This window comes from Nelumbo nucifera, chromosome 5 (genome assembly GCF_055504915.1).
Source record: "Nelumbo nucifera cultivar China Antique chromosome 5, China Antique-T2T, whole genome shotgun sequence".
NCBI classification, from domain to species: domain Eukaryota; kingdom Viridiplantae; phylum Streptophyta; class Magnoliopsida; order Proteales; family Nelumbonaceae; genus Nelumbo; species Nelumbo nucifera.
Window position 1 is genome coordinate 4,523,604 of NC_142653.1, and position 26,932 is coordinate 4,550,535.

At 35.9% G+C, this 26,932-nt stretch overlaps 1 protein-coding gene across 3 annotated transcripts; it reads right to left on the minus strand.

Moving 5' to 3' along the window:
- Positions 1-806: 806 nt before the first annotated feature.
- On the minus strand, positions 807-26,273 carry LOC104590020 (Glycosyl hydrolase family 38 protein). 3 transcript variants are annotated; one of them, XM_010248522.3, is made up of 30 exons: positions 25,775-26,273; positions 25,376-25,660; positions 25,186-25,269; positions 24,387-24,475; positions 24,080-24,254; positions 23,336-23,455; positions 23,160-23,255; positions 22,952-23,023; positions 22,709-22,822; positions 21,921-22,021; positions 21,735-21,828; positions 21,109-21,276; positions 20,907-20,996; positions 18,471-18,536; positions 18,315-18,371; positions 14,684-14,894; positions 13,798-13,934; positions 11,955-12,020; positions 11,804-11,863; positions 11,583-11,654; positions 8,231-8,278; positions 7,997-8,116; positions 6,622-6,687; positions 5,499-5,611; positions 5,297-5,381; positions 2,312-2,422; positions 1,851-1,946; positions 1,704-1,751; positions 1,465-1,533; positions 807-1,114 (listed from the first exon to the last, which is right to left on the minus strand). In XM_010248522.3, the coding sequence occupies exons 2-30, from the start codon at positions 25,595-25,597 to the stop codon at positions 929-931; spliced, it is 3,036 nt and encodes a 1,011-aa protein (XP_010246824.1). In that variant the 5' UTR covers positions 25,598-25,660; positions 25,775-26,273; the 3' UTR covers positions 807-928. The 3 variants fall into 3 exon arrangements, with proteins under 3 accessions (XP_010246824.1, XP_010246823.1, XP_088743478.1); XM_010248521.3 differs by having other exon boundaries at positions 25,376-25,787; XM_088887352.1 differs by lacking the exons at positions 23,336-23,455; positions 24,080-24,254; positions 24,387-24,475; ... (1 more) ...; positions 25,376-25,660; positions 25,775-26,273 and having other exon boundaries at positions 22,952-23,031; positions 23,160-23,218.
- Positions 26,274-26,932: the final 659 nt, after the last annotated feature.

Here is a 26,932-nt window from a genome sequence, read left to right on the forward strand (position 1 = left end):
AATTGGGGTACATAAATACCCCGGTTCAGTGTTTGTTCGCAGACAAACAGAGCCTAAGGTTACATTTGGAAATGGTGCAAATATAATGTAAATGCCAGTTCAATGTAAATATGCATTCTGGTTCAGTTTTGCTAGTGTTTGGCAAAAATGCATTTATACATTGACAACAGTAGAAAATACAATATCCAAGTCATGTTTACATGTAATTTTACATTGAAGAAAAAAAAGTAAATTTGCATTCAAAGTGAACTTTTGTTAAAAAAGAGGTATATTACATTGGTAAGAAAGTAAATTTGTAATGCAAAACTAATTCAACTTTGCATTTGTATGAATTGAAAAATCCAAATGCACTCTGCATATTTGCATTTACACTTTGCATCTTTTCTAAATGCAGCCTAAATCAATCCATGAGTGGTCTGTGTGGTTGATTTTATCGGAGTAGGCGTTTAATAGCTTTTCCGTTTAGGTGCTATTAGCAGTATCGTACTTTTCATGAGCAAGAACTCATTAGTCATTATAAACCGGTGAAGAAAGTTTCGCTCCTTCAACGAGGGATGCTTGCATTGTAAATTGGACTTTTAATAAACACACTACTGAGTACTGACACTTTCTCAGCATTGTATTAAAATTGGAATTTTTTCAGGTTGATGTGTTAATGGCTTGGATTTTCTTAAGTGCTCGAGTCTGCAACGAGGCAATGAGAGAACAGAAACTTAAAAATGGCCAACCCACCTTTAATGGGTTCTATAGTCTATACAGTAATATTTCAAAGGGGTTATGTAGCTGACTCGGACCTTGTCTTAATGTTTGCGCGAGATGAAAATGAGGGAAAATACTTATTCATATACTAGTCTTACATCGTTCAAGATAGAAGAGGCTTGTGAGGAGATCTGTTAAATTAATTAGGTCGAGTACAACCGAGATCTGATTAAAAAGTCAATATGAAAGTGCGGATTTCCATGGGGCCCAGCTCGACCACAAGGGTAGAATTATCAACTGGACCACCTCTGACTACAGGCATCTCTCCACCATCCCCTTCAACTTTCCAATTCATCTTCCTCATCTTCGACTTCTCCTGGTTTGTTGACAAGCTCGTCTCTATCACTCCCTTGATCTGCAAGATGGAATCACAATAAATTAAGAAAAACACAACCCAGAATTTATCTTATTAAACATGTTACTTGCTCACGTGACAGACTGCTTCTATATAGATAGAGGCATAAACATAGAATGACTTGACTACAGAGTTCTACGAAAAGAAAGAAAAAGACACAAGATTAAATGTAATTGTAACATATAACATGATATTATATTTTATAAAAATGAAAAAACCAGGCGATAGATGTCTATGAACCAACAACTTGCAATGAAATCTTACATTAAATGTCTAAAGCTCGTGTGAAGAAAAAGTATTATAAAACAATTCAAATGGGTGAGACATTAAGGGGAAGAGGAAATACACACCGTTTTTTTAGCAAAAATCTTCTTTAGTTCCACTTTAGCCATTGTTGAATATTCCAAATCTTCACCAGCCTAATCAAATCCATATCATAAAAATTAGGTGGAAAAATAATACCTAATAATTTCAAATTGATAATTCATTGGGGACAACAGTTAATTTTGACTATTAACCATTCAAACATTATCGTTTAACTCCATTTTTAATAGAAATGGAAGGAGATTTGAGATATATCATTGTTTACCTCATATAAATGAGCAAGCCGAAGGAGCACACTTCCATCCTCTAGCTCCTGCAAAAGCAAATTCATATATAATTGAAGTCATTCATGCTCTTTGAAAAGGCAGAGAATGTTAATGCAAAATCAGTTCAAGAATATAGGAAAGATCACCTGAAGTGTGATCAGTGCAACATTAGGAGGCAAACTATAGTCAAGATCCATGACAGTACCCTCTGTCGCATGAGAAGCTCTCCAATCCTCCATTTTCTGTAATATCAATTGTTTATGAGATTAGTATGGTAAGAAGACATTTGATGGGCATGTAGACCCAGCCAACCATTGCCTAGTGGTCTGATGGGCATGTAGACCTAGCCAACCATTGGCTGGGTCTTGGGCTTCGGATAATAAGATTTCATCCCATAAGCCAGGCCTGATGGGTGATGATTATTTTCCCTATGCATATATTCTATACAAATATTTCTAGTCCATGTTGATTTTTTTTTTTTATTTTCCTAATCCATGTTGGAATTTCTCCCAAAGAAGCTTTTATATGTTTTTTTTTTCTTTTTAATTTTTTCACGTATGCTTGAAACAAATTCATATGTAGTTGAAACATTACATGTAAGATATACCTCATGAGTGAAAGCTAAAAGCAAGGGAGAATAAATTTCTTGACCAAATGTCCTGCGCCAGCGTGCACCAGTCCCAACCTGGTTGATGCTTATATAGTATTTTCCACGAATCTGAACAATCAAGAACAATAAAGAAAATTAACAGATGGAAGATTCAGTTGAAACTTTTGAACATCATATGAACTTTTGCTAGTAATTTCAATCAGTTTAATACCTACCACAGGAATTAAAAGCCTAAAAGTTTTCCATTTCAAATCAAGAGATAAAATTTGAACATGCAGAAGAAACCTCAACAAATTTGGTGGACCTTGAATGATCTTTTTACATGGACATGAAGATCATCATTGTCAAAGCCTTATCCCAACTATATGGAGTCAGCTACACGAATTCTGTTTCACCATTCCATTATGTTCAAAGCCATACCGTTGCTAAATTACTACTTCAACCCATGCCCCTTTTGGTCTACCCCTAGCCCTTCTAAACTCTTCAGCTTGCAATAGACCACTTCTTGTGAAAGGTGCTGTCAATGGTCTTATATGCATGTGACCAAATCATCTTTAGGCTACTTTCTCTCATTTTATCATGTATTAGAGCTGCTTCTAAGTTCCTTTGAATGACTTCATTTCTTACCGTATCCATTTTAGTTTTTCTGCTCATCTATCTCAGTATATGCATTTCTGCCACACTCATTTTTTGGACATGTTGTTTCTTAATCATCCAACTCTGCTCCATACAGCATAGCTGTCCTTACAACAACTCTATAAGACTATAAGATTTTCCTTTTAATCTAAGTGGTATTTTCCTATCACATAAGACTTTGGGTGTATCCCTCCATTTTTCCAATCCTACTCTAGTCCTAGGGGTGACATCCTCCTCAATATCTCCTTTGCAATATTTTAAGACCAAGACTTGACCGAACAGCCGAACTGTTAGACCTGGGAACTGGAGGCCATTCCGATTTTTTTTAAACCACTGGGTATCAAATTTTCGGAAAACCAGTAGAACCATTGAAAACCGGCCAAATTTTAACAATCTTCCAGTTTTGACATTGCGCCCGAGTCAGAAAATGCTTAGAAACTTATAACATCAATGTGAGATTCAAACTTGTGACTTGTTAATTGGCTAAGTTAACTTATTATCACTAACATTTCATTATTTGTGCTCAAATATGTATCTTTAATGTATATATTTTATTAAATACATGTATATTTTCATAAAATGATAATGGCAAGAATTGAACTCTAGACGGTTGACATTTGGGACCGAAAATGATGAACTAACCATCCAATCAGCATACTTAGACATATTTTAATTTACAAAAAATATTATATATTAAATGTGTGACTAGTGGTCAAACCATTGGACCCACGACCTGTAGGGGTGGATTCGATCTGAGCCGAATACTTGGATATTCGAGCTCGGCTCGCTGGAATAGTCTTAGGCTCGAGCTCGACTACAAGAGAAGTTTTTTCTAAAAAATAAAAATTATACATATAAAAATTGTTTTTATTTTACATACAAAAAATAAGAATTATAAAAGTTATTTACTATTATACATAAAAAATAAAAATATTATATACAAAATTTTTTGTTATACATAATAAAAATTATATATATATATATATTTATATATTTATATGTATATGTATGTATATTTATTTATTATACTAGGCTCATGAGCCGAGCTTCACTGGGCTCGAGTGAGAAGCTCGGCTAGTGGCCACCCCTAACGACCGGTAAAGCATTCCGGTTTTGTGTTCGGTTTGAGTCTTACAACATTGCTTCATTGTTATGAATTATCAAATCCAGGTACCTAAAAGGTCACATTGACTTATCTCTTGGTCTCCAATCCTAAGTGTACTACTACTGCTTCCATTATTATTAAATTTACAAATCATTTGTTCTGTTTTAGTCCTATTTATATTGAAACCTCTTGCTGCTAAAAAAAATTGTCTATAAACTTAATTTTGCATTTAATCCTTCATTAGTTTCATCAGTTAAAACAATGTCATTAGCAAACAACATGCACCATGGGACGTCCAACATAGACATGAAGAATCCCCCTCTAAATAATAACCATTAATTTCATTATACACAGCTGTCATGCAGTGTAGTGCAGAGATTTTTTCTTACTAGGTATTAAAAAGTTATATAACAATTACTAGCCATGGTTGTCTAGTTTAGTGCAGAGGCTGATTGCAGAACTATGGCTGATATAAATTTTGAATTATTGTTGTTGCATACCCTTCTTGATGAGTTTATAATTACATCTAAAACTCCTCTATTGGGATATTGTAACAACCAAGCTGCAATTAATATTTTGCTTACAATCCTGTACAACATGATCACAGTACACAGATTGAAGCATATCAGCATTTTATTTGAGATAAAGGTTGCTTTGATGGAGGTTTCTTCATAGTTGCAATTAACTGATAGAATGACCAAAACGGTGGCCAAGTCTAATTTACAAAATAATCTTGGCAAGCTGGGCATGATAGATCTCTATGCTCAATTTGAGGGAGCATATTGAATATTTTGAGTTTTTTTAATATCTTTTTATTATTATCATTGTCAGGGGTATTATGTAATTCTTTTTTCAAATTTTAATATGTAAATAACAGTGAAAGGTCCCACTGTCCCAGCTTTTTTCTTCCCTTCAAATCATAGTTTTCTTCCTCTCCACTCTTCTCTAACCTTTAATATCCAGACTATTTGCACTAAATGAAAGAAGAAAAAATAAGTAGAGTTTTCTGTTGCAATTAAGCTCAAGGCAAGAAGAAATTATGCAATAACTATTTGGTGTGTAGCTTTTATGCTTCACAAATGAAATATTCATTATACTGTTTATGTGACTAATAACGGTAGCATGGATGAGTAGAATTCTGTTGTCTTAATTTTCCCTATTCACCATTGGAATTAGATCCAAGATTTAACTTAACATTAATTGCAATGGTGCACAACTAACATCAGTATATGTTAACTTACCGTAAGCCCTTGACAAGTATCTTCTATACACACAGTCTCATCAAGAGCCTCACCAACACCTCTAGAATCATCAAAGATCATACGCCTAGTATAGAACCAAAGGTCAATTTTAACATGCTTATTGCAAACATGACAAAGATATTATAAACAAGCAATGGATAGAAAACAGAATGTATAGCAATAGAAAAGTGTTGAAATAAACCTATGAAGCATTAGCTCTAGTTCTCCATCTTCAATGCTGGCACCTCCAGTGGCACGATCAACCAAGACTGAGAACTCGGATTTATTATCCATTGTAAATATTCCAAGGTTAAGCTGAAATTTTTCAGAGATGTGGATATTTTCTTTTGTCAGTGGTAAAGGAACTAGAAATATGAAGCATTTTTGCAATGTAATTTTGAACTCTAGAAGTTCCCTTTGGTGCATTAACAAATCAATGTTTATTAACAAGTAATGTCTATATAAATTGTCCTTTTTGTTGGTACTCGGTACAGAAAAAGAAGCTTATTTATGCAATTAGTGCAGCCTAATCCATTGATGGTTTCATTCTTCTAATATGACTTGATTCCATGTATTATTCAAGTGTCTGTTTCAACCTATACTAGATTGTCAACTTAAGATGAGGTCTTTTTTTGGAGATAATCCCCTAAAAATTGTATCCCTCTTCTTTGTATTCTATTTGCGATAATATTATCCACTTATCAACAAAACAGACACATAACACATGGAAATTCTACATGCTACAGAGCTCTACTTACAGATAAGTAGGCCCCATATACAGTGCTCTGTTAATAGAGGCATCTACAGGCCAAGTGTTAACCTGATTATATAGTTTTAATATAGATCCTTCTTGGACCTTCCACAATCTTGTATTGTAGTACAAAAATAGGTACAGTATCGGACAGTTATGAATATTTGTGCTAATATATTCCCTAACACCCAACTAATGGAGGGTCTATCTCCCTCTGCATGTGTGTAATGTCATTCCATTAGTGATTATCTTGGAACCAAGATCTTTGAATCAACCTCATTTCATAATTTATAATGAGGTTTCCCATAAGAAAATAACTATTAATTATCAGTGGGTGGGTAGAACAGCTAATACCATAGCGAATGGGTTAGCTAAACAAGGGGTATCAAGGGAACATTTATTCTGGGCAGCTCTAAACTTTCTTTTACTAGTCTGAGGTAGTACGTTGTTGTTGTTGTGGAGAGGTACCAGCTCGTGCCTCTCCTTTGGGCAGGCTGTATTGTAATATCATTCTGATTATCATGAATGAAATTTCAATCATTTATCAAAAAAAAAAAAAAGTGGAAAAGCTTACTGGATAGTAGTTCCCAGCCACAGGTTGATTGACAGAAAGAGACCAATCAGCCCTATAATCTCTCACCTACAGTCATAAAGCATACGTTGAGGTCATGGTTAAAAACCTGAGAAAATGAGATTCCACAATACTAGTATAAATTTAGGAAACTCATAAACAGAATGTGCCAACTAGCTCAGTTGGTAAGGTCTATGGCTGGTTGTAGTGGAGACTTGGGATCAAATTCTGCCCCCACCAGAGTTTGGGGGACAGCCAGGCTATCCCCATTTTGTAGCCCCATGAAGCCAATAACAATAACAATGAAAGGGGGGAAAAGAATAGAGCGTGCATTATCAGAATAGAATAGAAAAATAATAAATAGCATGCTCACTTTTACTTGAAGAAGTCAAATACATAACTCCCAATTCAAAACTGAATTCACCACCATGATGTGATGTGATGATCTAAAATCCATGATCATGTGATATATAAACCCCAAGTATGTGGATCATTAGGATAGGGAATGAATATCTTGCAACTTGCCAATACAGGCTACTCTAAAAGAATTGCCGTGGCTTCAAATTAGCTAAATATCCATAAGATCTAACACATAAAACCACATGAATTTCAGACTTCTTGTGTTTAAAGATAATGAAGTAGGACAATATTGAAATCAATAAGATGATAAGACGCAGGAGCATCCCTGAAAGCCAGTGCAGGTCTGTTGACACTCACAAACAGCCCCATTTTCTGTACTTTCTTTCCCTAGCTGACACCATAGATCATCGTCCATTTCTCCTTTTCAGTTGAAGCATCCATTTCCCCATTCTTTTCCTGTTCACTACCACCTATTCTCTATTATTCTTACTATCAAATTACTCATATGTCTTCCATAAAATGTAAAAAATCTACCCATATTCACCTTTATTTGAGGTCTGGCCTGGCCCAGAAACTTCCCATAACAACCAACCCTATTTTATTCTGCGTCTCAAAACCTGAAATGTTATTAAATGTGAACTCTTAAGCCTCAAAACCTAGTTTTCTTGAGCCCATAACCCATAAACCTCGTTCATGTTGAACCATCTTACAATATCACACAAACACAAACCTAATCTAGTTTTTAAAAGACAATGATCAACTACAATCTGACCCACATAACTTAAAATGAATAGACTAATTACAACTTATCAAAGTTATGATATGCACATCAGCATTATAACAGTAAATCTGGACTTGATCACATATGCAAAATAACATGTGGTTCATTTTTTCACCAACTTCCAATATATACAACCATAAATAAGATACATGGTAAATAAGGATTTTTTAACAGATGTGCATGTCTTTGCTGAATATTTTTTAGAACCAAAACCAAAAGGATATGCATGAGAAATACCCGTTTTAGGAAATCTCTCCCATTAGAATCTGTATAAAACACTTTCTCTGTAGCCATATTTGCTGTCATTTGTGTAATGACCTCCTTTCCGACACCATCTTCCACTGGGATTGGGCCAATCTTCATTTTGAAATATGTCAGAACCACTAAACCTAACTATACCTTATAATTTATTTCTACATAATGGGCATAACAGAGAAATCTTGGGGAATAAAGTTTGGTAAAGGGGCTCACAGTGAACTCAACTTCAGCATGCTCTTTGTCTTTGTAAAGCCTAGTCACCTGAAAAGCAGAAAATAAAAGTTAGTAATACCTGAAAATGGCATAGAAATAAGTAGGAAATGACTACAAGGAAATAATAATAAACTCATTACTTCAAAATAAGAGGATGAGAAAGAGAGAGAGAATGCACTTAGTGAAAAAGAAAAAAGTGCCCCTGTTTACAGTGCTAAGAATTAATATGCAAGGTTACTTTTGAATTCTAAGTCAAGTGCTTTTAGCTATTCCTGGTATAACAAAAATGGGGTGTACCTAAATCACTACCCAAACAGAATAAACAAAAGAATAAAATGAAATAGAAGGCGATGACAGACACATATTGTTTACTTAGTATTGAATTGTGTGATACTAGCACCAATTACTTGCAACATGCAGCAAATGATAATATTAGGCATTTCACTTCCTAGAAATATCATTCTTATTCACTAACAAGATGATGCAATCAAAACAATCCAAGCACTTGGAGGATTCAACATTTTTCTTGGTGATTAAGGGTGAGGAAGTTCAAGAGAATAACTCCTCAGATTTGTGCCTTGAGAAGGGAGGGATTAGGATAATTCAGAAGGAAGGAGTTGAAGTCAATGGATATGGCATATCCAATAATAATTTACAATTTGTGCTCATGCTAAATGGACCCACTGGTTGTCTTTTCATAAATTTGTGCTCATGCTAGGGTGTTCACTGGAAGCAATGCTAAATGGATATGGCACTGAACAATACAGATTGGAAAGTGGTCTTTTAAAGTTGAACTCTCCACCCAAAGGTCTTCCTGAAAGAGATTACTAGAACAGAGATCATAATGGATGGAACTCAAAAATAGAGGATACATACCAGAAATGGCTTTTCAAGGTGAAGCCATCATAGCTCTATCTGACAAACCAACATCCTATCTGTTAAGCCTGCAATCCATGGATACTAGCCACTACCTTATGCCACAATTTATTTTGTCCACCAGAAATCTTCACAACCATTTACCCAATGCTGAATTCCTTATCCCAAACTTACCCAACCCCAAAACCCCCTGATCCTTTCTTTTGCATGCTGCTTCCCACTTAAATGATCCCTCATAGATTCCCTCGGCTCCTATAGAAATCCTGTCATTATTTTCTCGTGATTTTAAAGACAGAGAGATAGTAGATTGGTAGGTTGGCCCAAGTGGAGTTTATTACTGTTATTTTTCCTCCTATTAAGACATAGTTCTTCTAGGTGAATAGTTTTTCAGAAAATCTATCAATAACCAGGTTCCAGAAGTTTGTTGATCTTGAATTACCTCCCAGAGGGAGACCTAGGTATCTAATTGGAAATCAAGCTTTTCTTTTCTTTTTACTTTTTTCTTTTTTTATCAGTACCATTAAGCTTTTTTATCAGGAAATAAAAGAATTATTGCATACTTTTCTACTTCTCATATTGATGCCAGCAACGCAACACATTGTCTCCACATGTAACCTTTTAATCTATATAAATTAATTGTCAGCTTTTAGTACTGCTTTAGATCTTCACTGCAGACTATGATTAGCTACTGCATACAGCTTTATCATTGGAAGAAATATCTGGACACAATTCCCTTAAACGCAAGTGGAAATTAATTTAATCTGGCCACCCCAATAGTTTTAACCTTAATCCACTGTCTGTTTAAAGACTATTGCTGATTTTTATGTTGAAACTTCAAGTTTGAAACCATAAGTTTAAGATTAACCATATAAAACCTTAAACCAACTTTGAAAACCTAACTTTCCAACTCGTTTATACCATTTGATCTTATCTTACATTCTTTCCTTCATTTTGAGTTCCGATTAATCTGAAATACTAACTTCTACCCAATTTTCCTAACTTGTCCTGCATATTAACCCACCAATATTCCCTTCCTACTAAATTACAGTTCCTTTCCATTTTTCAAAAAATAAAAAATCCCCCTCTTATATGATGGGTAGTTGAGTATCAAAGCTGAATTCCTGATCCTCTTTTATCAGCAGCATAAGCATAGTAATGTGTGAAAAAACAGTACATCGATTGATAAGGCCCTTCTTCCCTACAAGTTGGAGAAAATAGCTGCAAACAGAACTAATCTCCTGTCCTGTTTTAGTAGGAATTTGGGAATAGGTTTTACTCTCTTTCATTGCAGCAGGACCCCTCCTGTGGTAAATGCTATATTCAGAAACACCTTTAGCAGTTCATCCCTCATACCAGAAGAGGAAAATATCTTTGGAGATGCACAAGAGCTGCAGTATTGTGGGCTCTTTGGGAGGAAGGAATGGAAGGCTGTTTAGGGATGAGATCAAGAATAGAGAAATTATCATTGTTAATGTCACAAGGAAAGTGACTCATTGGGTTAAAACAATGTGTTTGTTTGACTCCTTTTCAATTGATGACATCATTAGAAACTGGTACTTGGTAGCTCAGCCTAGCAGTAGCAGGAGTGTAGTAAGTACATCACTACTACATCCTCGGTGGATTCCTCCACCATAACACTTCATTAAGTTCAACTTTGATGGTTGCAGTAGGGGGAATCCATGTCCCTGAGGGATGGGTGGAGTTTACAGGAACAGCAATGGAGATAATATTAACAATGTTTTTGGGACCAATAGAGGCCTTGGATCTTCAGTCAGAGATGAGATTCTTTCTTGAATTGCAAGGGTTGTGGTTGGCAAGAAGAAAAATGATACTAACATTATTGTAGAGGATGATTCCAAAGTAGTCATGGGATTATGTTAAAAAATGAAGAAAGCTGCCCTTGGATGTATAGAAAAAGAAATAAAAGAACTCAAAAGGGGTAGGGTGTTAGCGGTTCAATGGGTGCAGAGAACAGCAAATCAGCTGGCAGATGGATTGGCAAAATCAGGGGGTTGAGATAGAGGATCTTTTTGGGAGGATAGGAATGCCCATTAATGTATATAATTAGGACTTGAACATCTCAATCTATGGGATATATGATCTTTCATAAAGCTTTTATCATATTAATAAAATTGTTTTGTTGCTTATCAGAAAAAAAAAAAGCTGGAAACAGAACTTCCTGAGCCAATCTATAACAATAGTAACTCTGGACAAAATGAATGTAAATTTGAAGCTGTTTTCCAAGGATTGGGTGGATTGAAACATCTGCAAAGCAATTATCTACTGAAATTGATTTTAGGGATGGTAGATAAAATTATCTAGATTAGATAACTGAATTTAAAGCCCTTCTTATGGCAAAGAACCCCATTACAGCAACAGTGATGGATCATCTACTTGAGCAGTTGAGTTTCTAATATAGTGCCAGGAAGACAATTTTAAAATAAAGCCTCTAAGAATGGTTAAAAATGATAATAACCTGATAAATCCACGAGTTGAACTGTTGATGGACTTCATCCACCAGTGGTCCATGTAAAACCTTCAAAGGTACCTGTAGTTAAGTGAAACTAAATCAGCTAATAATAGATAAAAACCATAACTAATTAATGAAACATTGTCTTCTAAGGCTCAGCATTTTTTATGTAATGAAACATCTGTTGGTTTTGTTATACACAGAAACATACAAAATAAATGGCTTACTGATCTAGAGACAGCGACTGGAATGGAACCATCAGGACGGAAAATATATGCTCCAGAAGCCTGCAGAATTATATTCACATGTGCAAACAAATACTCAATGCTAGATGAGTTTAGAAGAAATAAGCTTAGTCATGCAGAAAGCATTATATACCTGTGGATCCATGTCACCACCACTTGATCTATACCACAGATAGCTTTGTTGTATTGGCATATCAACCTAATATATTGAAACAATCACTTTGAGAAACATTTAGCCTGGCATTTGCATTCTTTTTGGTTTGGCCAAAATAATCCTCAAAACATTTCTATAAAATAGCACAGATTACATAAAGCAAGTTAAGGTTGCATTACATCAATGAACTTAAAATCTGGTTTTGTTGATATAAACCTCTTCAAGTTGGTAATAAAAGAACTACAATGATTTGAAAACAAATAGAAAACAGAAAAGCAAAAAGTAAGAAAGAAAAATCTGTCATATAGAAGACATCAGTATATGCAAATGATAGGTTAATGAATTTGACATCTTAAGAGAAAGAAAATAACTACATTTTTTTGGTAATACAAGAGAGAAAGGCTACACAAATCTAGGGGCATCCTGGCCCCAAAAACCTTCAAAAGCTTATCATACTTAAAAAAATGAAAAAAAAAAAGATAAGAAAAACCCTTGAATGGCTGCTTCCTCTGGCTGACTAGGAAGTCAGCTACCTTGTTGGCATGTTGCCTTCAAGAAAGAGAGCAGTTTACTCCTTGCAATGTTCCATTAGTCTAGAATGGTGGATCTTATTTTCCTTGGAATGCTCATCTTTCAACTTTAAGAATTTAACCACGAAATTTGAATCTCCTCCAATACAAACCAAGGTAAGCTGCTTTTCCTGGAATGCTCATCTGTTGTTTTTCTCCTACCATGCTCCCATGATAGGAAAAGGGGAAGACCTCCATGTTTCCTGACTTCTGCTCAAACCAGCCAGCTAAAAGGGTAGCCTGGTGCATGGGACTCCCACCAATGCAGGGTCTGGGGAGGGACAGATGCACGTGACCTTACCCCTGCAGATACACAGAGAGGCTGTTTCCAAGATTTGAACCCTGGTCACCCAGGTCACAATGGAGCAACCCAACCATTGTGCCAAAGCTCAAACCAGCCACTAAAATTCTCCTTGATGGAATTTGTGAAACACCAAGAAATCCTAAAAATATTTAGAAAGTGAGACCAGACACAAGTGGCAAAACTACAGTGAAGCAGAAGGTGATTTGCTGATATTTGGTATTGGTGCTAAACTTTCTTGGTGGTGCTGATTTCAAGAAACTATAGGTGCCAATTTCTAAGCTATTTTCTTGAAGGTGCTATTTAAAAAAAAAAAAAAAAAAGCTTCTGATGCTTATTTCTTGAGGCTTGCCTTGGGGCAAAGCTTAAGGAAAAGCTTTGGGGCTTTATCTGGAGGCTCTTACCTAAAAGGATAATGTGCATATGCATCATAATTCAAATTCCTTATGTTAAAACATGTGAAGTAGGATTCTCGCCACAAGAACTAGTTAGACAAATGACAAGATTTCTGGGCATCTGTTGGTTTCAATTTACATTAATAGTTTTCCAATAGTCTAGAAGGGCTTTATTATAAAAAGAATAGTCTAGGACTTGTAAGAAAGCTCTTACTACATAAAGTGATTCATCTATTCATTCCTTTTGTATAAAAATGTAGTCCTTTTGGCATAGTTCTGCAATTTTTACTTTAGTTGACATTTTCTTTTTGAAACAATGAGATCTCATGAGACTTAAACCTCATGTCTTGGGTATAAGCTTCACACATCACATACCATATACCCTTTGATTTAATACAATATACTTTACCGTTCTTTAAAAAAAAAAAAGCATTTCACCTCACACAACATTTTAAAAAATCGGTTTATCTTCTTTGCAGGTTCATCCAACATACTTGATCAAACAATATCTTCATTATCTAGCAGAACAGAATTTTGGCAAATTTGAAGAAACTCACCCCAGTTTTAGAATTGACCATTCGTTTGAGCTGTCCAGATGTTAATGAAAAGGACATTTTTAATTTGCCTGGTCCAACATCAACGGTCTCATTTTCTGGAGACTTTAGCACTGAGAGATACCCATTTCTGCTTCTCTCTGTATTATTTTACAACCCAATATCAGAATTTAAAACTAATTGAAAGATGTTAACAAGAAAGTACAAAGAGGAATCTTAAGAGATAAGGATAGCAACATTCTATCCTTATTTTCACGACCAGTGGGAGTTGGTGATTCTACAAGGGCTGAGATACTAGCTGTGGTACAAGGAATACAGGTTGCCGACCAACTAGGAGTAGAAAATTTGATAGTTGAGGGAGACTCTAAGGTGATAGTGGGTTGGTTGTTGAATCCAAAACAGTTTTCTGGAGCCACAGGGATCTTCTCAAGAAAGTTAATTGGCTTACAAGGAACATGTCAGTCAGTTTTCAGTGGGTTAGCAGATCAGCAAATGCTATGGCTGATTGTTTGGCTAAACAAGGGGTTTCAAGGGTTGAATTGTTTTGGGCTGCCTTATAGTTGTATTCTGTTAGAGTATGGTTATATTCTTATCTCTAAGGAGAGGTAACATCTCGTGCCTCCTCTTAGGGTGAATGTACACTTTCTTCTCTTATTAATAAAAGCATTATTCATTTATCAAAGAAAGTACAAAAAGGAATCCTACAGATATTTTAGGCCTCTGATGGTCAATCTGAGATGGAACTTTACTTATTTCCAAGTAGTACTTAAGGAATACTGTATAATAAAAGAATTCTATATGACAAGTGACATAAGAAAAAAATGATTAAAGAAGCTATTGTGTAAAATGAGAAATTTGTTGAATATCTATCTCCATCTATCTCCCTTACCAGCTTTAGAAATGAAGTAAGTGTTCCAACCAAGAGGTGGCACAGATACTTGGAACAAAAGCCAATACCTCCGAACCTGTTTAGGTGACACTCCCAAATATGCTTTGGTATAATAGTTTCTCAAGTTAATAGTGACATTATCCAGCTCCATATACTGTGCCTCAACTATAACACCTTTGGAGTCTTGTACAATAAGATTGGCATCGTTGACCTAACAGAAAAAAAAAAAAAGAAAAACATCTTTCAGAAAAGACCATATGATGTATTAATTGAATAGAGGGAAAAGAACACCAAATTAAGATTCAAAGGAACATATGCAACATGGATGTCCAGCAATTTGAAATCATGGTAAATCTAAACTCTAAATCAACTGTACAATTATGAACACTGAAATGAGAGTACCCAACATTTCAACCACAAGAAAACAGAACTGCAAACCCTTTGATCAGAAAAATATTGAAGTAAAAATGGCGAAATGGCTGATCTGTTGTCAAGCTGGGAAGTGATGGCTTTTCAGTTAAGGGCAAGATGCTGTAGGACTCTTTACCTTTTTGTCATCTGCTGGATTATATGGAAGGAAAGGAATGGCAGAATTTTTTAGGCTAAGGCTTCTTCCACTGAAGTTAAAATCAATAAAGCAGAATGGACACTAATGAGATGGGTCAACACCCCAAATCTGTTTTCTGGAGTTCATGTATATAGCTGAGTATTTAGTATTATGTGTATATCGCAGTTAATGCAGAGATGAAGATAACAGAACAGAACTTTCCATTAAAAAAAAGGACAAAAGTTCAAGGAGATTTTCAAGGTGGAATCTCCGAGAAACTCTAGCTATCCTTTGCTGCTACAGATCCATTATAATCCAAGAGGGTCAAATTGAGCCCCTCTTTACTTCCCCTCTACCAGCCTTCTAAAGTTCCACCCTAAACCTAGCTACACACAAAAATAGTTTTGCATCAGTCCCTATAAACCTTGTAACTTCAGCAATTTTCTGATTTAACACTTATTTCCTACAATTTGGCCTCCTGTTAACCCCTAGACCCTCCATATGAGATCTATTTTACAGCCCCAACAGGCCTCAGAACTTTAAGTTGTGCTTGTAGCTGTAACACAAGTGATAGCAAACCAACCTTACAACTAAGCTGTAATTGGGTCAGATTTGGATCAGATCCAGCCACATTCAAATCTGACCTGATTATGTAAAACATTAATCCAAATCCAATCTGATCTAGGGCCTTGGATTCAGAATCCGAGTTCACTTCATTATTTTTAAATTAACAGAAATTTAAAATATTTTAAAAAATAATCCACATCAAATCCAATTAATATGTATATACATTACATATAATATGTATATTATAAAATTTAATTGAACTTGGATCTTAATCGGATCAGATGTGGTCACATCCACATCAAATCCAATTAATAAACAGATGCTTCAACCAAAAAAATATATTAAATAGATGCAAGTTCAATAATCCAATCCAATTATGTAAAGAGATCGTCCAAATTTGGATCTGGTTTCAGACTTTCACACTCCATTGAAAACCCTACTAACAACCTTAACATCCTCATGGTCCACTTTAAACGCCTATATTCTCTGATATTTTTACTCCATAACCACCCCAGCCATTCCACCTGCTTGCTGTGAACAGTTTAGGGCACAACTGCATGGACATGGAAGAAAAGGCAACCTGGAATGTAGGAGTAACACAGAGAATGTTTGGATAGAATCTGGATACCATGGAAATTCAAGTTCTGGCAAGAATCTGGGTGCTTGGTGCAGATTCTACAAACTGACTCTAGAATCCATCTGCAACCTGTTTCTAGAATTTTGGACTACAGATTCTGGCAATATTAATAAAACATAAAAATCCAAATCTTTTTTTATTTTATTTTATTTTATTTTTTTTTGGGGGGGGGGGGGTAGGCAAATGGGCCACAAAACAGGGGGTAGCCCTCCCTCAAGCCCCAAGACCCCCCAACCCCAGTGAAGGCAGGATTCAATCCCAAACCTCTACTACAACCAGCCACAGACCTTACCAGCGAGCAGATGGCACATTCTAGATGCTCCAAAACCTATCAGATTCAAGTATGCAATCCAAATGCCCCCCCCAAGGCATTGCTGATTGCATTCTTTTCCCTCATTAATGCCAAGAACTTACTAAAAAATTAAGGGGAGAAAAATTGAAAAGGGTTAAAAACACAAAGAAAGGGATCATGGAATTGATGTATGATGATGACCTGGAAGCCCATTGATGAAGCACAGCACCAAATAGTAGGCTGTATTTCAATTAGCTCACCATAAATTCCTTAACAAGTCTCTTAGTCCAGAAATTTGAAGTATGATTCAAGTTCTAATTTGTGGAACAATGTCTAACCCACAAAAATAGAAAGAGCTGGGATCCTCTCTTATATTCAATAAAAGAGTAAAGAAGAGAAAGAGTGTAGAATTACCTGGACTAGTAAGGCAGATTCCTGTAGCGTGAACAGTAATCGGAAAACTAATTAATTTCAAATATCAATTCTGTTCTCAAAAGCTTTACCAACCCTATCTTGTAGATAATAGGGACGAGTTAATTACAATAGGAGTCCAAAAAGAAACTGACTTGCAATAGGAAACTGACTTCTTCAGAAAAGGTATAACTCAGACTTCTAATAGTACTTCTTAAAAAACTAAAACTGATATATTGAACAACCTAACAGAAACTGAACTTAATTGCTGCTAGGGCTGCTACTATGATGCTTTTCCTTCTCAGTCCTCTTTCTCTTTTCATGTACTTCATGAAATTTTGGATGCTCTCTTTTCTCAATAAAATTTTCAGCAATATTTTCAATATTTAAGAGATGTACTGCATCACCCATTCCCCTAGTTACCTGACATGCCAGAGCCCTATCTGCCAATCTCAAAAATAAACAAAGAACAAGGTATTTCTCAAAGAGGGCATGGAAGAACCTGCTTAATGATAATAAATGATCTCCAAGTGCCTTCCTCAATTTCATAGTTGTTTCTTGAGGACTATTGGCGCAATCAGTATTGCTGGGTGTTCTTGGGTGATACAAAATTGACATAGGCATTGGTTGAATGCTCAAATATTTTCATGATCCTCTTGATCGTTCCCATGAGAACACCCCCCCCCCAAAAAAAAAACAAAACCATTGGCTTCAATTGTTAGTAATATAATTGAAAGTACCCTGTATCTCAAATCAATGAAGGAATTGCCTTTTCCATATGCACTCATGAAAACTTAAAACAAATATGTCGGTAGGCCAAAGACCACAGACGTCATCTGCTTATATTGGCAACATTCATCTCAATCAAGAAAGAAAACACAAATTTGTTTCTTTGAGGGAACAAAGACAAGAAGATCTTTTTAATTGATAATTTATCCACCAAGTTCTAGTTATGGGAACAATCTCACTTTTGCACATTATTTTATATTTTTTCTTTGTCCATACTCGAACACAGAAATTAGACAATGTAGGTGATATAAGTTCTTTAACCATGTATGTTTGAATGCTTGAAGCCTTCCATGAGCTTTAAAAAATATTATATAAATGCAGATATAGATATAAATATGAACAAAATTCACCCCCACCATCCCAAAACAAAACAAAAGTATGCACTCACAGGAATCCTAATGATATCGGTGCGAGTCCACCCGAGAGGATTGTATGTTACCACAACCTGAAAAATTAACAATTATGATAAAATGGTTTAATATTCTTGGTTAAATGCTTCAGCTCGTGGATTGTAGAAAATACAGAAACAATGGCAAAATTTTACCAAACTCTTCTCTTCTGGAATTTCTTCTTCACTTGGTGGACAATAGCTTATGTTTAGTAAATGACACTGTTCATTGACAAAGAAGGAATATAGAGAAAACACTATCAGAAAGGGATAAAATTAACCAGATCAATTGAAGATACACTTGATCAATTATCAGAAATGCAGGAGAAAAAGGAAAAACTTAAAGATTCTGTACTGCTAAATTGATCGCAAAACAGGGGGGAAAGGCAAGGACTAGTAAGGAATATTGTCCAGCAAAATTATGTTATTAAACCAAATAATTTCCTTCATGCCATTGACCTGGCCAGTAATATAGCATGAGTTGACATATAGACTCCTGAGTGGAACCACCAGGTTCAGAGGACAACAACAGGGATAAGGGTTATTTTATACTGTTCATTTATTTGAGAAAGTGTAAAGTACATTTCATCATCATCATCTAAGTCCTGTCCCATCCATATGGGGTGGTCAGCTACATGAATCCCATTGTGCCATTCCGTTCTGTTCAGTGTTGTATCCATTGTTAAATTATGATCCCTTAAATCATTTCTTACTGCTTCAACCCATGTTCTTTTTGGCTTGCCCCTATCTCATCCAGCCCCTTCAACTTGTAACAGATCACTTCTTACAGGTTCTGTAGATGATCTTCTCTGTATGAGACCAAACCATCTTAGCCTACTTTCGCTCATTTTATCACCTATGATGATTCTCCTACATTCCTTTGAATGAGTTCCTTTCTAATCCTGTCCGTCCAAGTTTTCCCACCCATCCATCTCAACATTCACATTTCTGCCACTCATTTGGACATGTTTATTGACTGCACAATACTCTGTTCCATACATCATTACTGGCCTTACAACTGTTTTGTAAAAGCTTCATTTTAGCCCAACTGATATTCACCTATCACATACAACTCCAGATGCACCTCACCATTTTTCCCATCCCACTCTAATTCTATGGGCAACATCCTCTCCTCTTGTTTCAATCCTATTATTATTAAATTTATGTTGCATATATTCTGCTTCAATCCTGCTTATTTTAAAACCTATTGTTTTAAAGGCATTTGTCCATGAAGAGATGATCAGCTCACTCCTAAGCATGATTACATAACAAAGCCAGTCAAAGGAAAACCCGAAACCCTTCTGATTAATATCTTTTGCGAGGCACTTGTTTTTTTTCGATGAATAACGAAAAATATTCATTAAAGAAGCTGAAAATAGTACAAGAATTCAGCCATCCCAGAGATTGAGATGGCCAAGACCCAATAAAAGAAACAAAAGGAACAAAACACCAGCCCCCAAGCAGCAGTTACAAGTTAAACCCTATAGTAGGGACAATTACAAGTCAGGAATGAGTCCCAACTCCCCAGAATAGATTTTCTCTTTCTACCCCTTGTCTGGTCAAGCCATCTGCCAACACATTTTCAGATCTTAAACCCATTGAACAGCTATAACTCTGTTTCTTTTGAGTTCAGAGATCTCTCTCAGAATGTGTATGTACTGCCAAGGGCACCTCTCTGCTTGCCTAACCCAATCCACAACCACTTTAGAGTCCCCTTCGACAATAATGTTGGTGTAATTATTCCTCTTGGCCAGATTTAGGTTCTGTAGGGCAGCTAGAACTTCTGCTCTAACTGCATTACCGTGACCAACTGGACCAGAAAATAGACCAAGGATGCTCCCATCAGCATGTCTGAAAATTCCTCCTATACCAAAAGGTCCAGGGCTGCCTCTACTGCAGTCATAGAAAATGAGCTTAATTAGCAAATGTGTAGGGGGTTCCCAACTAGGTTGAACAGGCACTTTTTTGAGGCATTTGTTTAACACAACAGTCCAGACCAAGAAAACGGTTTTGATGGAGCCCTGTGATTCTAAACAATATGTGAGAATTTGCCACTTCTTGTGGTAGACAGCTTTCTAACAAAAGATTTGATTGAAAACTCACCCTACATCTCCCACTTCCATACACATTGGTCAGATATACCAACCTTTTCAGTGTAATTTTGAAGTTTCATTAGAAGTACTGTCACCTCATCAAGGTCCCGGTCATGGAGGCTTCTGCTAAATTTGGGGATCCACACCAATAATAGGCACCACCTGCCTCTGCAGTCCTTTTCTTTTTTTTTTTTTTTCCTTGACATTATACTTCTTCAAGTGATAGATCTAAAAGTTTGGAAATAAATAAAACCAAATGTTTATTAGTCTAGAAGCATGTTGAAATTGTATAAGATGTAGTACGAGGGTGACTTCTGCAACAAAGTTCAGTAAACATATCTCTTGAATTGATATAATCCAAGCACTATTAGCATTTAACCTTTGCATCTACAATGCCTACAAGCCAAGAAATAATGGCAGCAGTAGTTTCCCACATACCTAGGTAACTATTAGGACAGAAGGAACAGTTTTAACATACAAGAATTCAGAACATCTTTACCTGGCTAAATTGTGTTGCAGAAGCTGCACATTGATTGCCAGATCTTGAACTCACTAGGCATGACAAAGCTAAATTTACAACACTCTCCGCCTAAGAAGGTTATTGCATTGAAAGAAAGTAAACAACGTCAATTATAAGATGGACCATAGTGCAGAAGGAAAAACCATAAATCAAGAGACTTAAGCCAGGAATGACTGCAAACCTCAGAAGCCCCAATGGCCAAGCGTTTTGCATAGTCATTTGTTGTATGTTGTTTTGCAGTGCCAGTGACGGCATCATGATGCTGTACAATTCCTAAAGCATCTCCCAAGCTAAATGTGTGGGGACCAGAGGATCTCCTTCCAACCAGAAACTCAAGTTGGCGTGCAGCCTATTTTAGAAAGTTATGGATTTTTTATACTCAATAACCATATAGAGAAGGGAAGAACTCGAACAGAAACCAGAGTCAGTGAACAAACTAGATATCTGCAAATTTGGAAATCTTATGGGTCAACTAAGGAAATCTTATGGGTCACAACTTGAACAAACTAGAAATCTGCAAACTTCTTTTTTTTTTTTATCTGCAAACTTCTATTTGCACAATTCCTCATGAACCATATAGACATTCTTAAGGAAATCAAAGCAAACTATAGAATAGATTGTTAGGATCATCATAGATCAGGGGATCAGAAAATCTCCTAGTTACAACTAAGAGATGGTGTGATTCAACCATGCTCCAATTGCATATATAACAAACATAAAGTACTGGCAGGGGGCAGAGCTATTTCCCCACCCATCCTGTATCAAGACATTTCTTAGCACAAAACCAACCAGACAAGAATGAAGTACCATATAATATCCACTTAGCATTCTCACATATCGCTTTAGTGCTGGGCGACTTGTAAAAAATCCAGTCCAGTAAGCATTTTCCCTATCTGCATAGCTGCAGAAATTACCAAAAAAAACATATAAATATCATATATTTAGATGAAGAATTCATGCAGTTGCATCACAAGGGAAACAAGTAATACTCACGGAAAATAGTCATCAGTTTTCAAGGGCCACGATTCATTTGCTGCATTTTTTGCATCAGCGTAGATTGAAGGAGTAGAATACAATGCATTAACCCGACCATCCTGTAAAAATTAGATCGTTTTAGGATGTAAATTTAAGTTGATCAAATTAAATTCAGTAAGTAAAGATCTAGTATTACTACTGGACAGAAGTCACATTGTATAGCATCTACAGGGTCCACCGCAATGCTTTGTTTTAATTAAACAGTCACATTCCCCTTGTTTGTACCAGTTCTGAGCAATGTTTTCAACCCATCGTTGATTCGAATGGTTGAACCATCACCCGGCCCCTTTAATTTTTCTAAAACTTGACAAAAAACTGTTGACTTGACCAAAACCTGTTCAACCCGGTCATCAGGTCATGGATTACACACTACATGTATATCAAAACTTCCATAGGCCATAACTTTGTGTTCAGTTAATAAAAAACGAAATAAATAAATTATAAATTAGACCTAAAATAAAACATACACACACACACACACACACTGATCATACAATTATAGGAAGTGCCTTGTGTAACATTCTTTTTACAGGTCCCTGGTTCCCATTTTATATTAATAGGGTCATATTGAGTGCTACTCATCAAGGAGGGAAAAAGGAAAGAAATGAAAAACAAGTATATACTTGCAGAACTGAACTGCTTCCAAGTCCCAAATATGCATAATGTGCTGTCATAACTTTACCAAATACCATGATCAAGATTGAAAACTTGGTAAGATAATTATTTTATTTTTCTGTGGATTATACCTTGTTAACATAATGGATTAATTTGTCCATTTGTTTGAACCAAGTTTCGGCATACTGATATTGAAAATCATCACCCATTGTCCACATGATATGATTCGTGCGGGTCACATTTTCCTATTAACCAAGAAAGGACAAGCAATGTAATCAAGAAAAGGATGAACCAAATTTTTGTGAGCCATGATGTACTCACATTGGAAACCATAACATCCATTACAGGGAATGTTTAAAAAATCTCGGGCTTACTTGGGTCACAGCAGCAGCGACGAAATCATTTACACGTTGCTCAACATTGTAGTCAAATAGATGAGGATTATCCTGCAATTCTAACACATATCTAATAAATCAGTGCAGCTAAACTGAATAAGGATGGTACAGCTGAAAAACAAGTTAAAAAAAAAAAAGAAAAACAGAGCCAGGAATGAGACAAGTTGATCTTGTTCAAGGTAGATACCTGAACAGGGGCAGAATCAGGAGATGAGTCATCATTTACTTCAAAATGGAAACCAGTAGGAGGACCATAATGAACAGGAAAGGCACTAGTGAAAATCTGCAGGGAATTCAGGCATGTCAACAAACTACACATGTAAAATAAAAACACAATAAATTTGAATATTCCTAAATCCTAACCTCGGAAGAAGAACCAAACGTCTTGGACCCACGCCATACAACTTCAAGAGATTTATCCTCTTTGCGTTTTTCTCTGTCCTGATAGTCAATCCTTGCAAAATATAGGGAGTCGAACCCAAGCTATATGGATGACACAGTGACACAAAATATAGGTTTTACTTGGTAATCAAGAAGATGACTTTGTAAGACTCCAACTAAGTATTCTTAAATCAGTGGAGATGAAATTAACTTGATGCCTATCGTACAAGTCATTGACCATGAAATGAGAGCACAGAATGTGTCAGGCAAAGGAAACGATTATGTAAAATCTTCTCATAATTTGCATACTCTTCAAACTAATTCAATTAAACAAGTGAACAAAAAACTATGATTTCCTTGTGATCAGAATTTTGCTTGCAACATAATATTGTTTGCAAAATAATTAAGATGCCATTGTTCCAATCCTCCAATCCCAAAAGAAGTGGAAAGATTAACAATAAAGTTAGCAACCCTTTAACTCCAGAACACGCACAAAGTTCTAGCAGAAACATTTCATATCCATCTTATGGGAACTTTAACCCTAGAATGTAGAATAGTTTCTCTTTCCTTTTTTTCCTTGTAATTTGTTTGGAGGAACCATTTTGTCATCTATATCAAGCTGCAAGGAAACAACCTATATCATCTTCTGAATTTAGTTGTTTAGTTATGTTTCACCATAATGTCATCTCATCTCCACTATATGAGATCAATTTGAAAATTGTATACCTCTGCTCCAAATAGGTATGCTTGCACAGCAGAGTGCCCAAAAGGATCAATCTGCCATCCAACACGTGGAACTTTGTTGAACTGCTTCTTTATCATGCGGTGTCCTAGAGTTGTTTGGTCAATCATATCTATATAATGGCATGTTGCTTCATCATGCATACTCCAGCCACCATTTCTGAACCAAATATGCAAAAATAACCATTACCATAAGATTGTAATATTAATGTTTTTTTTTTCTTTTGATTGGTAGATGGTGACACTAATGTTTTCTCTAATATGAAAATAAAATTTCTTAACAGCTGCATACATGAACTCCAATTGGCCAGAATCTACTAGTTTTTTCACTTCTTCTTGTGTTTCCAAATTTTGCTCTGCCCACCATCGTTGGAAAAAGGCCTACCAACCACATAAAAGTTGTTAGAAAAAGGCAACCAACATTTGTAGGTAAGCATAAAGATATATAATGTATGCGTAGCCAGGATAAAATACAATATGAGTTCCTTAAGTTAAATTGTAGAACACACATAGAGGGCATACATGTATACATGCATGCAAATACACTTCTGTGTAAGATCCATTTATCAACTTCTTGGAACAGTCCCATGTAATTCACCTATAGGCTATAACTGAGCATCTCTATGCAGGAACTTATTCCATATTCCATAATTGCTTCTTGTGCATCCGTTAGTGGTTCATTGCATACTGCAGTGCAGTTATAAGAGTTTCCTCACAATATGCAACCAACTTCCCATTTTGGCAAAAGCATAAACAGATAGATCCTACTTTTAATTTAAATTATTCATTTCCTAGGAACTTAATTTTCATTTTCTCACAAAAGAAAAAGATAAAAAAAAATGAAACAAAAAAATAGGACTATTTTTGCTCATAAATTTTAACACATGTTAATCAATCTAGTCATGCACCATGTGCATTTTCCACCCTTGATTTTTCAAGTAAGATGCATATAATAGGGCAAGTCAATAATTAGTAAAATAAATAGACTCGAATTTATTCATATTGAGACTTAGTAGTAGTAAGTAGTATTCAAAATAACAAAATGCAACCAAACAAATAAAAAGGGAAACACCAAACCACTTTCTGTTTACCTGCTCAGCAAAAACGAATTTCCTATTAGGATCACGGCGCAACGATTCAACAACTGAGTCCAACACACATTCAACACAAGCACCCTGGGCGAAACCACAAACATAATCAGAAAACAATTCAAAACGAATTCCTCAAGTTCCAAAACACAAGAAGCCAACACAATCAGCAACACGTAATGTTCATTATAACCTGTATACTATTATTCGATCCGACATAGTATTGATCGATTGTCTTCAACCATCCAACGTCATCATGCGAATGTGGAACCAAATGAACATTCAATTTCCCCTCCACAATGCCTGCTCCAGTGTTGTACTTAATGTACTTTCCATTAACCGCCCCAGAAGTAAAAATTACAATGAAAATGCACAGAACAGCAGCAATGGCTGCTGCAGCCACTAGTCTCGCCATTGCTCAGTCCTATCTCCTCTGTTCCGATCAATGGAAACTCTACTGATTTAATAGTCCCAACAACTGAAACCAAGGCCATTAAAAATTTAAAATATCAAGTGAGACAGCAGTGACGTGTGCAATGAAGACGAAATGGGTGAATGAAAACAATAAGACAAACGAATCTTTGTTTTCTACCCTGGCATTTCCCAGCCGGCCTTGGCTTAGGGTTTCGGTTTAATATTTCTCTTTTGTGCGTGGCCACGATTTCTACGCATATCTCTGAGTACCGCCATTAGAAATATCCAAATGAATTCGGTAATTGACTTTAATGGCAACTGTGTGGGGAGGAAAAAGTTTTTACAGTGGGATCGTTAGCGGACCCCGCGTATTATGGTTTAGAGTGAAGATCCAGATATACAGAGCAATCTCTTCCTCTACAGGCGATCCTAAAAACTAGAACTGAAAAAAAAAAAAAAAACCAAAAATGAACAGCTTGCAAACGATGACCAATGAATGTACACTGTGCAGTGTCTCTACAGTCTATACAGTCTAGTAACTCTAGTCTATAGCATCTGGTAAGCAACGGGCCAAAGATAGAGACATACGGGTATGGAGCTTTGGTATATGACATGTATTAACGAGACAACAAAGACACAATAGGTTAAATACTTAGCTGAACACTACGTCATTTATTGCAGTTATTTCGGGTCATAAGATGAACATATTCATGCGTTTCCTACATGTTCTCAATGCATAGTAGGATGTGCGTGTTGAGGAGCAAATTCGGTCTCGTTGTACAGTGGAAAGTAACGATCCAAACAAAATGTTGCTGATGTATATGGTGCACGATGCATTTGTATAGCATCTCCAATTTTGACCCATTTCTCCCTCCATCAATTCACGTACATCGGAAATGGTTATAATCAATCAAATAGTATTGGTCATCGATCAGTGGTTATTTGTTAAATCCATGTAAGTTTGATTGGTCGAGCAGCCTACAATAAAATTTTTAGAAAATAACAGTAAAATACCGATGCGGAAAAGATATGGCATGTATTTTTTATGCTGTTTTTGTCTTCTCCCCAATTATTGAGATAATTGCCCGGGATATATTCCCAATGTGCGGCTTAAATTCTGATGTGTCATATGCATATATGACGTGACCAGCGTTTTATTGTCAGTAGATCTATATTATAATTGTCCATTCATTAGCTGAAGTCAAAGCAGACCTAGCATTTTCATGAGACCGAATTAACCTCCCACAACGTCCTACGTCACATCTTTGCCGTGTATTGAAAATATTTCATCATTCTTGATATTATCATCTAGAGATATTTTTAATAAACGACGGAA